The 17,632-nt window shown below is 37.0% G+C and overlaps 1 protein-coding gene across 1 annotated transcript; it reads left to right on the top strand.

Annotated features, from left to right (window-relative positions):
- Positions 1-3,419: 3,419 nt before the first annotated feature.
- Positions 3,420-14,888, top strand: cxcl12b (chemokine (C-X-C motif) ligand 12b (stromal cell-derived factor 1)). The gene is made up of 4 exons (XM_047366630.1): positions 3,420-3,577; positions 5,361-5,478; positions 10,016-10,099; positions 11,319-14,888. Exons 1-4 carry the CDS (start codon positions 3,511-3,513, stop codon positions 11,356-11,358), a joined length of 309 nt encoding a protein of 102 aa, XP_047222586.1. The 5' UTR covers positions 3,420-3,510; the 3' UTR covers positions 11,359-14,888.
- The last annotated feature ends 2,744 nt before the right edge of the window (positions 14,889-17,632 follow it).

Here is a 17,632-nt window from a genome sequence, read left to right as displayed (position 1 = left end):
CCCGTTTAACGTCTGATGAGTTCAGTGCAGCAAAACAAATGCAAGAACAACGTACACAATTTCATGCTTGTTTGCAGACCCACATAGATGTGCAGACATGTACCCACATGCCCTTATTCACAGCTCTGTTTCAGTAGAGTTCATCAAGATGTGAAGCTGGAAGTTCTCCATCAGATAATCAAGAGCTGCAGAAGACGTGAGGACTCGCATCTGTCACTGTAAACTTTGTTTACAGCCTTCTTTCTGCAGCATCCTGTCCATTAGCACTCAATATTTGGTCACCTATGAGAATATATCTAATTCAATCAATTGTTTAAAACTGTAGAGGTGCACCGCTGCAACTTCTAAAACTCCAGTTTTAGAAGTTTTGTGGACCTACTCAGAACTTTGTGGCCGGTTGATGAACATTCCAACGTACCATCAAGGACAATGGCCTCTGTGACAGTGCTTCATGGACTCACTTGCACACACACACACATGCTCAAGATAAACATATGCACCCCCTCACACCACCTTCAACGTTCCCGGCATGATGTTGTTTTGTAAACTTGTTGCTTCTTTGTGCTGAGGTTTTTTGCAATCTCAAACTGTATCCTGCTAAGGATAAAGTGTGAAATATGATGTTTTTCCCTCTACTTACCTAATGTGGCCTCTTTTCTCATCTAACAAGGGCAGCGCCTGTGAGTGGGCAGCAAAGCCTCGGTGACCCGTCCCCCCCTTGTCTTGTGTCATGATGTATGTTTGGATAGGTTGTACTGGAATTCTAATTTCGCCTCGGGGATCAATAAAGTATCTTTGAATTGAATTGAATTGAATTTTCCATCATTTCATCTCTCTGACTTCCGGACAAAACAGAAGAGCAACTTGACCTTGTGGTGATTACAATAAAATAAAGGTCAATAATAAAAAAACATTCGTACAGAAATGTCGGCTTAATGAAAAGTAAGTTTGATACTTTTTGTTGTTTAATATTTAAACAATGTTAATGTTTAAATATTGTGTATTATAAGAAAATAAATTTTTTTTATACCTTTTAGTTATTTTCAACTGGTTTGTTTTGATGTTCCTAACCAGGGACCGGATCCGGACCCATGTGCCGTCCAATCCGGACCAAGCCTGATTTTAAATATTTATATATTACTGCATGTTGTCCAACAGTGTCTAACTTCACTTGTCCCGCATCTCCTGTTAATATAGTATAGCTCTGCGGAGCGTCTGGCCCTGGGCTGCACGTGATGCAAGTCAGGCAATGAGCTGCTTCAGTCAGGGCTGCTGCTACCCTAAACTCAAAGCATTTTCTCATTTACTATGTAGATATAAACATTTTATTCCTGCCGGCTGCCTCGTCAGACTTTCTAACAGGTGCAATCGCTGACATTCTGGTCCCCACTTCGAGCCAGCTGGTGGCGGTAATGCACCACATCGTTGTATGCCAACCACTAGAAAACGACGAAGAAGAAGCTATGTGGGGTCTGGGTTGCTAAATTACTAGCTTGGGAGCTCACGCTTGCTGATAGTACAATGTCTTGGTGGTGCACAGATGAGTGGGTAAAAGAAGATGGCTTTGTCAAAAAATAGGTGGACTATTAAAATTACACATTTAAAGATGAATGGACAGAAGCATACGGTCTATTACAGCACAGCAGTGAGCATACAGCTGTTTACTGTGATTTTTGGGAAAACACAAAAAGCCTTTCACTGACCGGGGAATGATCAAAGAGTGCATGGAAGCTGTGGCAATAAACACTTTAAAATGGAAAAGAAGGACAACAACTTAAATAAAAAGTTAAGCAAATCTGCCACAAGCACAAGGAGAGCAGACATATTATACCAAGATGTACAGACCCAGCTCGACTGAGCCATTCAAAGTGTGTTTAATATTGGTACTTAAATTGGATTGCTCTTTTCTGTTCAGCATGTGATTTGATGTGCATATGGATAATTGATCAGTCGTTAAAAAAACTCTATTGTTAATTAAATGTTAAATAAAGATGAAAGAAAATATGTTTGTCTCTTGATTTAAAATGTTCTGACCCCAAAGTGGTTGGATGAAGGAGGGTGTGGACCTCCTGCTATTTTAATTGGGGACCCCTGCTCTAAATATTTTAATAAACATAACTGTCCATATGTTCCTTTACAGATATATCACTACCTAAAATGTTTCTGAAATATATCAATATTTGCATGGCAACTAACTCTTATCTCAGACTTTCAATTATTACCCTTTCTCTGCTGATTTATTTGTATTTCCTCATGGATAAATTCAGACGAAGAAGAATAATACCATATCGCTGTAATGACAAAAAAGTTCACTAGGAGGAAATTATATTAGATCATTGTTTCCAGGTCAGATCGTCCCTTTGCAAATTCATACATGGGTATTTCCGCTTCATCCCAACCTGTCTTTAAACAAAGCAGTTCATCCCTATGTATCTAACCAAATCGCTTTAGTTTGTTTTTAGCATTTGATATATAATAACAAACTTCACACATAATTTAACTGCACACCGTTTTACAGACTTTTCTATTGAACTCTATTTCTGTTGATTCTGGTAAGCAGATTGGGCCTCTTAATTAGTGAAGACCTAATGGAAAAATGAGAGATTACAACTGCTGATCAAAGCAAAATAACTCCTGATGGAAGATTTATTTGAGTTCAAACTTATCTACGCGTTTTAGATTCAATAAAAAACTACACCATCTTAGCCTTGATTGCAGAAGCCTCCAAAACCTCCAAACTTCAGCTTGTTCTTGATTTTCTTTGGCTTACACACAAGAAACGGAGTATCACAGAAGTCTTTTTTGAGATCTGCAGTTGTTCTTATTTTTTCTTTCAGCACAGCTTTTTCTTCCTCCTAATTGCAGTCCAGATGTGAAGTCTAAACAGATCCACAGTGGTTTAATCACAGAGCAGACAATGAAAGTCCCGTGGAGCCTATTAAGGACATGAACCATGCGTTGAGGAAAAGGAACCGAGCCAGAGGACGAGGAGTCAACGAGACAGAGAGAGGAAAAGGGGGAGCAGTCTGTGTCCTAGCAAACAATAACACAACACTCAGCTGAAATATAGAGCATTATTAGTCCAGCAGCAGGGAGTTCCGCAGCTTACAATTGGCTGGGATTGACTGGTGGCAATCTTGATTCAGTGTTTGGAGTTTCTATGTGTGTGGTGGAGAGACAGATGATGGAAGAGATAAAATAAAGATACAAAAAGATGAAATCTGGAAAAGAAACAGTAAAGAAAGGAGAGAAAACCACCCTCAGACGTTCTCATTGACCTCCAGCCAACACATTTACAATCAAGGAAGTCTCCTTTTCTCCTCCCCTCCCCTCCTCTCACCTCCTCTCCTCTCCTACTGTGACCCACACCTCTCCCTCCTGAGAAAGTGGGACTCCCTCTCTGTTTTTGCTCCCTCCCACTGAGGCTTTAACAGCAGCCAGAGCAGAGCTGGAGGACACAGTTGTGCGCTGGATTGTAAAAGAGAAAGAGATAGCAGCCCTCCTGAAGCCATGGACATCAAGCTGTTGGCACTGATGACTCTACTGGCCGTGGCCATGCAGGTTCCCACCTCCAACGGTGAGTCCGGCGCGAACAATGGGATCTCTGGTGACATTTCAGTTAAATTTACTGGTTTGCTCATTCTTTAGACTTATTAATTATTTATTTAAAGAAAACTCACCCAGTGTGTTGATTTGATGGACTTTTGGAATTAATCTTGTTTCTCGTACAGAGTAGTTTCACTTTTATAGTTTCAGACTGGAAGAGACAAATTTCTGATTCCAGTCAAATCCAGCATGCATTTATTTGCTTGCATTCAATTAATATTTTTGCCAGATTTGCACATTTTGCACATTTGGTTCATTATTGTTACTTATTGCAAACATGAAACATTCCTTTTTTGAACAAAATATTGCTGCAGCTAGTGAAGTGCACCTTCTCTCGTATGTAATAAATTTCAAGAAATGTTTTTAAATGGTAGACTTTTATTGTAAAAGAATTCATCCATTATTTTACCACAAGAAAACATTGTGTTGTAGCAATCAGGCATAAAACAGGCATAAGAATACAAAACATAAAAAACAAAAGAACGTGGATAAGAAGATAAAGATAAATACAACAATTACAAATAGTAACAGGATGCCCGAATAAATAAAAAATATAAATACAATAAATATGTCCAATAGATTTGTGCAAAATGCTATGTTTGAGGTGCTTTTCAGCCTTCACTGGCATAGTGAATCCTAAATTTTGAGTGCTGCCTTTGCGCTGACTCCACATTAATCTCCTACCAGTTAACCTCTGTGGTGGTGAGTCGCCTGCTGCTGCTACTTTGTGCTAAAGCTTGTTGTTTTAGCCCCTGCGAGAGCCGCCTCTGGCATATCCAGGACTTGAGTCTTTATGTGTATATTTGTCTTTTACTCTTTGCTTTCCTATAATTAGTTTCTAATTAGGAAAAAAGAGTGAAGTGGGGAAAGCAGTGGGTCCTTGCTTGTGGCCTCGGTGCTGCGTGATGCATAATAATCCCTTAGTTTGCATAAGAAAAGAGTCTTAAAGGGTGCAAATCATTAGGCTGATATTACTGAGGATTTGGCCATTTGTGGAAAGACATTTGTCGTTCCTTTATAAACATCAGTGGTAATGAGTTGAAGCCCAGAACAAATGTTTAAAAATTGCATGTTGTAAATTGGTTAAAAGTTCATTTCTTGACATATTTTCACTGACCTTTTTTAAACTATCAAAATTATTCTGTTGTGAGCTAAGAAGCCAAATAAGCAACCTTGTCGCGGTTGCATGTCTGCTTTCCTCAGGGCTCAGCAGGTATCCACAGTGTTGATTTGTAATCATTTTAAGAATGCACTTGAGCTGATTTCCACACAGCCTGTTGATGCCATGTCAGCTGCCGAGGACTGTTTTATAAAAAATAAAAAGAAAGAAAAGGGGAGGAATATTGGAAAAGCTGAGGACCCTTTGCCTTTTGAGTGGCCGGGCTAAATGCTGCTGCAATGAAAGGCCAAAATTCTGCACCTGTGGTTGTGTGAAAGAAAGAAAAGAAGCGGTCAAAACTGGCTAATCTCTTTTTAATTAACATGTTCTGGAAAAAGCAGATAAACCCATAGATTCCCATGCTTTGTGGAAGTTTGTTACAGTAGATTAAACTTGCTTTTAACTTGTTCACTGAAAAAAGAGGGACCTCTCTTATAACATTTAAGGTGCTTGAATTTGAAACATAAATCTTTTTTTTTCAGTGAAATGCAGTCACATTTTTGGCCCCTTCTGCTGATTTTCTTTATTTTATTCAGTTTATTTTTTATGTTTACAGCTTGTCGTTGAGCTTCTGTTTGTGTTGTGTATTTTGCAGCCAAGCCCATCAGTCTGGTGGAGCGGTGCTGGTGTCGCACCACGCTCAACACCGTTCCTCAGCGCTCCATCAAGGAGCTCAAGTTTCTTCATACTCCCAACTGTCCCTTCCAAGTCATGTAAGTAAATGACTCTTTAAGATTTACAGAAGTGCTTGACCCTTTACAATTGTCTGATTTTCTCACTAATGAACTTTGTTTGAGAAGATTTCGATGTAATTAATGCATATCTTTTCTGTCTGTGTTGACTAAGGTATCGGTTAAACTGAAGGAATTAAAGTCAATTCCTTCAGTTTTTGAGTGGTTTTATGGTGTTTAAAATGTCTTTTTTGTCAATGAAGAAAAGGTTAAGGCAGCTCATGCATCTCAGTAATAAATCATTTTAATGGGCTTTTAATGTTTTAGTTTTTTGCTGAGTTCTCCGAAAAGGTGTAAAATATTTATTTAGTTTCTGACAGGTCTGTTTGAGTTATGTCCAACACTAAGTGCTCATGGGAATGTAAAAGTTACATGGATGAGCATTCTTTAACACTATATTTCTTACATTTTTAAATATATAAAAAAAAAAAACACAAGTAAAAAACATCAGTATAACATTGACCATGTTCCCTTGCAGTTCAAGAAAGTAAATAAAAACTTTCCAGGAAAGAAACACTTACGCCTGACAGAGGCAAAAAAAAAAAAAAGGTTCTCATCAGTCATTTATACCGCAGCAACCTTATTCTTGTATTGGCTGATTGTTTTTAGACTTACAAATGATTAGTAAAAAGATAACCTCATTAGTTCTATAATTTTATGGCCAATTCTTCAAAGTCTGAATGTGGAATGAATAGCCTTAGATTTAGCAAACAAGCTAGCGGATAAAAAGGCTAATATTAGCTTAAGCGAGCAAACTCATTGTTTTGCGTGAATTAAAGTCATTAACACAACACACTGAGATTAACAATATTAGGAAAATTTTTACCAATTATTTGGTTAAAGTGTAAATGTTAAACATAACTAATAGTAATTTTCAATAACTACTTAGCAACTAATTGCCTAAAGGTACAAAAAATTGAAACATTACAGCATAAACCCAGTGTTTTTGATCTACACGCGTTGATGTGTGGCATAAATGTGAGGCACAGTGTTGATATCCTTTGGCTCTTTTCCTGCATGAAGAGATTCAAACAACACAATCCACTCAGAGAGAGGAAAGCGGTAACAGCCCGAGCTCGAAGGGATCATTTTAGTTTTGTAAAGGAAGTAATAATTAAGGGTCAAAGAGATTACCTTTGTAATTGTCCTGACCTCCTGTGTCCCTTATCCTCTCTTTTTTGTTATTTATTTCCCGCCTGAAACTGCTCAGCAACGATGATTGTAATGTCACTGGTCTGGAACACATTAACTAAAAAGTCTCGTCAGTTCCTGGCTAAAGAGGAGTGTACAGCAAAAGCCTCACAGCTAAAAGCTTTGGGGCTTTTGCCAAAAAAGAGGGAGGGAGTGTAAAAAAAAAATGTGACTAAATGGCTAAAGGTCAGAGGGGACAAACTGTTCTGGCCAGGCTAAAAACTTCCAAAACCTACCTTCCAGAGGAGTCAAGAAGTCATTCAGACGAGAGCTTGTGGCGTACCTCCATTCGGGCAGATGAAAAAAAAGCTAGTAACACTATACCTCCCCAAAGGAAAAGCATCCCCCATGTGTCCCACCGTGTGCCATCATCCTCATGGACCTCATCATGCTGTTGATATTAACTTGCTGTGAAGTAATTACTACCTGCTGCTCGTGGAACTCCGGCCCTCAAATTTCAGCCAAGTCACTCTCAGAGTGTCTTTCAGACAGAGAAACAGGATGAAGGAAGACACATCAAACCATGGAGAGCTTCCGAATGAATGAGCTGGCAAGCCCTAATGAAATGAAAAAGAATGGGAGGGGGAAGAGAGGGGACATCCCATGAGGAAAAGCAAACAGAGATCTGTTTTCTGAGCCACTTGGTCTCCTGGCTCACATGTTGGTTTGAAGGATTTGGGACTGGTGCTTGGAATGATGCTCCTGAAGGGCTCTTTAAGCTAAGGGACCATGTGTTCATTTGCTAATGTGTGTGTGTGAGCTTCTTAAAGAATTTAAGAAATAGGAAAACTGGTGAATCAAGAGAGCCGGGAAGACGGTCGAGGAATGTGTTTAATTTACAGTTGTGTGACAGAAAGACAGAGGGAGGAGAAGAAGGGAGCAGTGAGGTGCTGCACCTCTGAGCTGTTAACACCCATGCATGACCTTTCAGCACTGAGGTGTGATAACCACATGTTTTAGAGGAGGTTAAACCCCTCTGCCTGCCCCCGATTGTCCAGTCAGATCTGCCACTCAACCTGCAGGGCAAGACAACAAAACTAATGCCATTACCACCTTTTCACATACAAACCAGGCATACCAAGAGACAAACCAACATCCAGGCAGTTGATATATTTGGTTGGATGAAAACAGTGAATCATATGAATAATAAAATCATGCTGGTGGCTCAAGGCATGTTGGAAATTTGATTGTGTTGGTCTGCTTTGATACTTCTGTTAATAGAGGCAAAAAGGATCAAATTGATAGTAAAATAAATTAGTATTAAAAAGGAACCCATATGAATTGTTGTAACTGTGTTAGAAAACTATGTTTATAGTAAAGTCTTTCTGCAGGGATGTGGATAAAGCAACAGACATATGAGCATGGAAAGGTGATTAAAGAGGAAGAGATGGAACGTTTTAAAATTGGCCAGCAATGATTCCCACTAAATCCCAGTGGGAGCTTTGGAGGAAAGCTGACACCTAACATTGCAAGACTTCTGTTGTGTCTCAAAGAACCTGGACGTACTGCAAAAATGTGAAACAGACACCTGTGAGAAGCATTTGGATGTCTAGAGGAATTGTTATTCATTAATGCCAAATGTTATGCAAACAAAAATGAGTCAACAGTTGACAGCCATGGCACAATGCATGCTTGTTGTTTTTGGTTGACCAGCATCTTTGAGAATATGCATGTATTTATGTTTTTTTTACAATTATTAAGACTGTAGGAATGATTTTTAATTTGCTGGATCTATATTTCCCTTATGAAAAAACAAAACGGTGCTGAACAGCCTAATATCTGCAAGTACAAACAAACACTGAATTATTTTATGTAATAATTCATATACAATCTAAAGTGAATTCATATTAGACCAAAATTGAAGAAAATCCCACTGCATGTTGGGATGGAAACCGTTGTGATGCAAAGCTTTTTCATGCCAGATCTGTAAGGATATTTAATGCGCTTTGTCAGGGCATCTTTACATATAAAGCTCAGTGTAATCAGTGATATGAACCTCCCTCCTACGCTGTCCCTGAGTGGAAACAGGAAGGTGTGATTTTTCATCATAAACATACACCAACAGGCCGTCATAGATGTAATCCATCTTGTTACAATGTGTTAAAGGATGTGCTGAGATTTTTTTAAAGCCTAATAAGAGGTGTCATAAACCATATGACATATTTGTTTATGAGATATCATGCACAAAATTACACCAAAGTACCCCTGATTCCTCTGATTTATTCAGCTAAACTTGAAACAATACTGCTAAAGCTGAACTTCACTGCAATAGTGTAATTTTGATTTTCACTTTTAACATGTTAGAACAACCTTTAATTCTGATTTTTACATTGATGTTGTAAAAAAATATATATATATCCAGATATTGATTAACAATTAATTTGAACTTGTGAACTTGGGTCCACATTTAGTCTTTTTTGTTTTAAACTTTTTATCATTGTTCTGACCATAGATATGGGCCGTTTAGGTAAGAAAGTCATTTCTTGCAACCAATTCCTGATAATAGAATGACATGTTCTCTTGTTTTTCCCATTTTGAAAGAGTTAAAAGAGATTGGCCTCTTCTCCAACTCATATCTATGTCCTAGGAAAAAAGGAAAAAGTTTCCAGACTATAGGATCAACAAAAAAAAGTCAAATATTCAGTAATAAAATGTTTCCTTTACATTTGATTGGGGTTATTTGTGGGAGAAAATAGTTGTGCTACCAGGGATTTTTGATTTCTTACAAAGGTTTTTATTTCTTGACAAGAAAAACAACATACTGAAATTAAAGGTCAGATTTTTCTACAATTCTAGCTGAATTTAATGTACTCTAACAAAAGATTAATTAATATTAAGGCTTTTTACACATCATTACCAGGGGTGTCAGTAATTGTGGAAGGCATCATATCTGTATGTGTTTCATTTCAACCAGATTTAACAGAAAGTTGTTGTAAAACATCTAGTGGAGAACGTAAAAGGAGCTAAAATTAGTTTATTCCATCAATATAGCAAGTAGGCTTTTTTGATTTTGTCACAGCTTGGTTAAAATGCATAGCTTTTAACAAATACATCCTTTATGCTGTGTGCCATCAGATACAGGGCTAAAACACATCCTGAAGCATAAATATCCCTCAGTGATGTCCTTGAAGCTGATTTATAAAATGTATGTTTGGATGAAACCCAAAAACTTCCTCTCTATCTCTTCGTGTAAACACAAGTGTAAGAGGGGAAACTGGAGAAGTAAATGTCCATCTGCATGTCGAATGGTAATAATCAAAGAAAATAATCACCGACAAATGGTATGTAATTTATTGTTTTTTTGGTTTTTTTTACTCTTCTCCCACAGTGCTAAACTGAAGAGCAACAGAGAGGTTTGCATCAACCCTGAGACCAAGTGGTTGCAGCAGTACCTAAAGAACGCCATTAACAAGTAAGCAAAAAACTCTCTGCTTTTGGAAAATGCATGAAATATGTGGCTCTTCTTACACTAGTTTAGATCTTGCAAGAAAAGAAATAAACTATGGCTAAAACAGACAAAATTCTTCACATCCCCGCTTACAGTTACTCTCTGAATTTGTTTACATGCAGTACATGGACTATCGGAGAAATTATTACCATCAGGTTAGAATAGACTTAAATCTGTTAAAGATTTCATCCAAGTTTACAAAAGAACATTGGGAGCAGATGTTCAGTATTTACCTTGTCATTTCACATTTTCACATCTATATCTTCACTAATTACATGTTTTCAAATAAGTAGATTTGGCTGGGAAAAAACATTCTTGTAGCATTTTAGCTCATATCAGGTGAGGTATTCTGGTTTGTTCGACTTAATATAGATAATATCAAAGACAGCTTATCAAAAACAATGATGTCGTTGCCCCACTTCTAACTAAACCCTCAACCACAAGCACAGCAGACATAATAGCATGCTTTAACCACATGCTCACTTATTTCTTCTTTGTTGTTGGTATTTTTCGGTAACTAGTTTACACTGCCACATATAGGCCTGGAATAGTACTAGTAGTACTACTAATAGTAATTAACATTTTGGGTCATTTTGTATTACAGAGGAAGACATTTCTAGAAATGATGCTGGGTGTATGAGGAGCCTTTTTAAACAAGACAAAAATTAACATTTAGAAAAACCGTATTTTCCCATTAATGTTTACGTAACTTCGATTTAATGTCATTTGCATACATAAAAGAAACTTGTGTGGGTAGGGTACCAAAACTGGCTCCCAGCCCAGTGGTCCATATCCCCTTGGCCGTGGATCATATTAATTTTACATAAAGAAGCTCAAAGATTTAAATGTTTTATACTAAGCAAATAAGTAATTTTTGTCTGTTAAGCACCTTTCTCAGACAAAACCAGCACAAAGCGCTGTACAAATACCAATAAAATAACTATTAAAATGAAGTGCCATAAATAAGTAATAATAATAAATATAATATTATTATGCACATACTTCTGCTTGTTCTGCCTCCCATCAAGACCATTGAAACAAACTGATAAGGATAATATTAGTCTACATATTGCAATAGCATCACAGCAAGTTTGAATGTGTTTGTCAAAACCTACTTTTCCCATTTGATCCAGGTGAGAAAGCCAAACCCCTTACCTTTTCATGCCTCTGCTTCTCTCCTCAGGGTGAAAAAATCCAAGAGACGTAACACCAAGAAAATCTAGACTCCAAAGAAGGAGCATGAAGTCTATCCAAAACTGAAACCCCCGGGTCAAACCTCTATACCTCCCTGACACTGCTTTGGATGTAAGCAAACACGCTGTATATTACCTACCTGTCCTTCTCTGTGGACCGCTTGCAGAAGCAGCACTTCACCTCCATCTGCACCGACTGCACCATCATTGTTCCCTCTCCCCCAACCAGGCGAGGCGACATCTTCAGAAATCCATAAAAGCTCCAAATGCAATGAAACTTTGGAACAACAAACCAAACATCAAACCAGAATCAGATTTAAGAGTTGATTGCTGAGATACTCAGAAAACAGCAAGTATGTTTGTCTTTGAAAGTGGAACAACTGAGCTAACTCTGCTTCTTTCCTTGTATATAGTCAGGGTTTTTCTACACCCCTGTAAAGGAAACCTCAAGCCTTCTGACTCACACAAAGCTTTGTGACATTATCCATCATATCAGTTTTATTTATATGGATCACTTGCAACTCCAAGAGCACATTGATGCACTGATATATCACTTGTGCTTTGGTAAAATGAAGAAGTGTTTCATTTGTAAACACCAAAGGGAACTCATTCAAGTCAACATGACTCATTTCTACTAAATACACCATGCTTCTATTTACTTGCAGAGAAATGCTTCTAAGTTTCCATCTCCTCCCTCTTCTTCTGTCATGAAAATCACCTGCATGTTCTCCATCACCATGTCATATTAATTTCCTCTCAAGCCTCCATCTTTTCCTCATTCTACATGGAATGTGGATTTTCCAGACAAGACTGCGGACATTTTCTGTTGATCAGAGGTGAAAATCCATGTTTGACTGAGAGGTAATGGGAAAAACCTGGGAAACAGCTAGTCACCCCTCGCCAACCCCTCACGTTTGAGCTTGCTGCAAACTGTGTTGACATAACGCTTGGTCTCATGGTGCTATATGTTCATGATGAGGGGTCAGAGCCATTTGTATGACTGTATATCACATTTTTTTCATTATTTAATGCATCTACTAAAATCTGGGAGTTACAATTGTGTTTTAAGCATTTACTGATAAGGGGATTTTGCCAGATGAAGTTGAAGCCACACAAGGAGAAACAAGGATTTAACAATAGAAAACATGCCCACCTCAAAAATCTTGGGTCACTCTATGATCAATCTTAGGCTAAGGGTTTTTTGTGAAAAGAGCCACATAGATATATATAGCGTGTCATCCACATTTATTGGCACCTTTGTTAAAGATGTGCAAAAAGTCTAAAAATACATTCATATTTTGTTGCAGTAGCATAATCCTACACTGAATAATTCGCTACAGTTGTATAAAAGTGAACTGGTGGCAAGATAAACTTGGATTTCTATCAAATCTATTCAAGCTACTATTTATTGTTCTGACTGAACAAATAGGCAGATTTTACTAGGTATCTATTTTCTCTCAGTGCCTTACTTAAATTGCATGTACTCTTGTCTTTCTCATTTTAAAGCCTGACTAAGACTGGGACACTGCATCAAGTTATATTTAGGGAAACGTCATGAATTACTAATAAAAAGCTCCTAGACATTTTAATCAACATAATCGAGTTAAATATGAAACAAAAAAGGTGTCAGTTGTATTTGTGTTGTAATAGTTGTTCAGTGTGGCACCACACACCAAGGAACAGATATTTCTTAATGTGGAATTTTTCCATACTGAATGAATCTACTTAGAATAGAGGTTGGATTTTCCTAATTTTCTCAGCACCAGATTATGCTGCTGCAGTAAAAACTGAATTAATTATAAAGCATTTTTCACAATTCTAGTATTTTATACCAACACCATTCCTTGGTAGGAATTAAAAGCTAATGAATTGTCAAAATTAGTTGGGTAACGAATGTCACAGAGGGAATGTTAAGGTTGGCAAAAGGGAAGTTTTTGTGTATCCACTTTTTTTTTTTACATAAATATATATATTTGAGCCACTTTACTATCAGATGTGTCTTTAAGTGTATTTTTATTATTTTTATATTTGTAATTTTACTAATTTTTTTATAAATTGTACAATAGGTAAAAGCTACTAAATGAAGGCTGTTTTTTCAGTATTAAACTTCTTTACCACACATAAACAGTATGTTATCATATATGTTCTTGCAAAGAAATGCAACACGATCACTGTTTGCCAGCTCAAGTAAACTGTATATATTTTTTTCTTTTAATGTTGTTACTTTACCAGTCAAAATGAGACGTTAACAAGCCAGAGCTGAGTAGAACTTGTTAAGTTTGACATAACTGAAAGCAAAATAATGCTTTTCTCATTGCTTTTGAGTCCAAAAACCCTTGAGATCAGCCATCCAGTCAAACGAATTGAACAATTAGATTTTTTTTATTGTTATACTTTGGTTGATGTATGATGTGTCGGCTGAACCAATGAGCCAAAGCAGAACCAAACCTCAGTTTATATCTGAGGGATCCGCATATGCTTCCAATCTGGACGCTCCCAGCACCCCACTGCCTTTCCTCCCTGCTTCACTCCAAACATTTAGTTCAGATCCAGGTGGTTGTGATCATTTTTTTATGCTCTTCTTCATGTGTTTTTTTTTTTTTTGTTCTATACAAAAACTCAGTTGTTACCAGTGATTTTCTAACCAGTTTGCAGCAAATTGTGCAATAATCTTGTAATTAATTTCTCATAATAGAACTAAATACCCATTAATCCTATGTGATTAAACTAATTATTATAAAAACATTGCTCAGTAAACCAAAAGAGTTTCAACAAGGCTGATATGCAAAGATAAATGTCTTTTTATTCTTTTGTATGTTCATTACAAAACCAATCCACTCATTTCTTGAAAGTATGATAGAAAAATAATGAAATGTTATTACTTTCTCGTGTTCAGTCTGTGTACATGAAAAATAGACTGCATTACCAACAGTGTAACTATGAATTTATGGAAATAAAACATAGTAATAAGGACTTTTACCAGCATTCTGGTGGTGTAGCAGGGTAAGTCCACATCTTTGATAGCAGGGTGCAGAGTTCGATTCCTGGTTGCATCAAAAAAGGCACCCGCAGTATAAACTCTGCCATGTCTGTGTGCAAGTTGTAATGACTTGTTGTGGTGAGTCCTGGAAAAGGAAGCAGCCGGTTAGGTCTTATAATAGCGACTTCTACCAAAATGTATCTGTTAAAGAAAGGTAATTAGATCTACTAACAGATTTTAACCTGTGTTTTCTTTTTCTTTCACTGCTAATAATACTTCACTATATTGAACTGTGGCCTTTATATTGTGCAAATACATCTTTTAAGTTTATTTGACAAAATTCACATTCAGTTTAACTGTTGCTCTCTACTTGTGTATTAATACATTAATCAAAATGAGTTTTACTTTGGAGCCCAAGACAATGTGAAAATGTTTCTTTCGTGGCAGCTTCTGACCTATTCCTTTGTAATGGATTAGAAGATTACTTCCTGTTTCACGGCTTGTGAGCCAAAAAGCTGTATTATTATTCTTTTGATATCTATGCCCATTTTTTCAATAAAGTATCATGAGATAAATATAATCAAATTGCCTCTGTCCCATCCATTCAGGATAATTTCAGTTTTAGTCTCTTGCGTATTTAAAGCTCATTTTGTGATACTTCTAAGGAGCTTAAAAAGCAATCCGCTCTTCTTCTTTTTGACAACTTACTGGAGATATTACACATAATAGAGGGAGTTTTGCCAAAGTGTTCATAACCCTTGACCTTTATCAATATTTCCCACATGACAACCATTAATTTCAATATATTTAATTGCCATTTTATGTGATAGAGTGACATATAATTAAGAATGGCATACATGTTTTATATTAAGCCATTTTTAATCTGATGGCCCTAAATAAAATCAAGTGCAACCAACTGCCATCAGAAGTAAAATAATAAGTAACAATAATAACTATTAATAGTTGAAAATAATATTGTAATAATATTCTATGGAGCTATTTGCTATGTACTATGTTACTGGTACATGTTTAATTAACTATAATATGGAATATTTCATCATGCTCTGTGAATGGACACAGCTAAAACTGGAGGGAGGAGAAAAAGCAATTCAGGAGTATTTCAAACATGAATAAACACTGATAGTCTGTAATATCAGCATACCATGTGAATGTTGCAGTATAGTTGTCAGATAATTACAATTGTGATTAATTTTTCTTTATCTTTCATGTCTGCCAGTGCAAGTAGAGAACTGGACTGTGTAAAACACTAATGGTTAAAGCAGCAGAAGAAAAGTGGTTGGAGCAGCTTTAAACCAGTAGGCAGGAAACATCTAATGCTTCTGGAGCTAAGCTCCCCTACAACCACCCCAGGAAGAGCTGTTTCACTGCATGTCAAAGTAGAATTGTTTAACTGGGGTTTTATTCTATGTATTCTCTGCTAGAATAAGTTATAGTATGGTGCATATGCATTGAGAACTAACATACTAACAAAATTTATTCTTTAATCATAATCAGTCCTTTTTATAAATGTGCCCTGAGAGCAACTTGATGCAGTTTTGAAATCTTCTGGGTTTCTTTTCTTACATCTAGGAGCTGTCACTTGGAATTACTCACGTTGATGCCAATGAAAGTCAGTGAGATCACACCTCAGGCAGTGGGAAAAACTGGACAGCAAACCGTTTAACCTTTCTCTGTACGAAGGAAAATAAAAACTCTTGAGGCCCTGCTTCCTGCTACACAGAAACAAGCCCCGAAAAAACCGAAAGCCAAAACTTCAAAACATCTCGCTTTAAAGAACCACCTCTTTAAGGCTTAGTGAATAATTCATCTGGACTGTCACTTTATATTATCCAACACTAAATATTAAACCTGTCTAACGACCACTATTACAGTAAAAAGGTAAGGAGTAAAGAAAGATGGAAAGCCCATTTGAAACCCAGCCTGAAGTTTTAACACCTGAGCTTTCAGAGGTATTCTTGTGTACATTTGTCCGCAGCACCAGGGAGCTCGAGTAGCTTTAAAATGCTGTCAGTTCCAATAACGGGGAACCACATAGAGTGGATTCATTTCATGGTACTACTTTCTCATCTGACCTGTGTGCAGATGCATAAAGGAACAAGAGACATGATTTGGACGTAGACCAAGCGGTTTACAGGGTCAGAGTTGCATGTTTCGACCTTTCGGGCACATTCAGAAACAATTATGGGATTTCTATGCTATGCTTACTCAGCTGAGACCCAGGCATTATGGATGTGGCTGACATATGTACAAAGTGTTTATTAAAATGTATTTATAGGGATACATCACTCTGATCCCGCTCAGCTAAATAATTTGTTTTTACAACCTATAAAAAAGAAAATCAAACCAAACAAAATAAGGCCTCGGATTGGACAATAAAATCCTTTTCAATAAAGCTAAATTAAGAATTAAAAGGCCAGTTGGGACAAATAAAATGTGTCCAAAGGGCTTTTTAAAGTCTGAATGAGATGTGCAGCAAAGACAATGTTGACAGAAATGATGCAGTGGAAAGTGGACCTCACATTAGACCGGAGAAAAATGTGCAACACACAACACCCTCATTATATGTTACAGTATAACTGTGTGTTCCAGGAAACCTCTGAGTTTTTTCTTTGCTTTATAACAAGGTGAATGGTTTCTCTCGTGTCCTCTTTCAAAAGACATGTTTTAAAGTTATTGACCTCTTACCCCTCTTTACTGCAGCCATGGGTAATGTAGCCTTCATCCCAGCTTCTGACGACGTCACACAGTCAGGTAATTTGCTTCAAACCAGGTAATGAGAACCTGCCTGGTCCACATTTCAGATGTTTGGTTCGTTTGTTCTTGGTAATTACATAGAAACAAAGGAACCAACATACATTGCACCTTCTCCCCCTTAGTTATCTCTTTACACCATCAAACAAATATAAGATAATACAAATATCAGACAATAACCAGAGTTAGTACAAAATGCAGTTTTAAAATAATGATTTATTAAGGAAAATAGTTAACCCAAACCAACCTGGCCCTATGTTAAAACGTTATTGCTCCGTAAACCTAACAACAAAATGCAGGCCTGAATACCACACTGAAAGAGCTAACAATAAATGAAATCATGATCGTTTTTGTCTAAACTAATGTTTGTCTGCAATTCTCAAACATGTAAATGTGACAAAAAAGCCAAAATAGTAGAAAACTGTACACTTTTTTTCACCCTACTGTATATGAGATATTTTTCCATGATGAAAGCTCTCTGGATCAGCTCTCTGGATCTGAACTATGGTGTTACTGTCCGATAGATGTTCCCCATGGGTTTTCGTTCCTTCA

The sequence above is a fragment of the Girardinichthys multiradiatus genome, chromosome 5, assembly GCF_021462225.1.
Source record: "Girardinichthys multiradiatus isolate DD_20200921_A chromosome 5, DD_fGirMul_XY1, whole genome shotgun sequence".
Lineage (NCBI taxonomy): Eukaryota > Metazoa > Chordata > Actinopteri > Cyprinodontiformes > Goodeidae > Girardinichthys > Girardinichthys multiradiatus.
The sequence above is the reverse complement of the archived record's forward strand: the minus strand, read 5'-3'. Positions and strand labels throughout refer to the sequence as shown.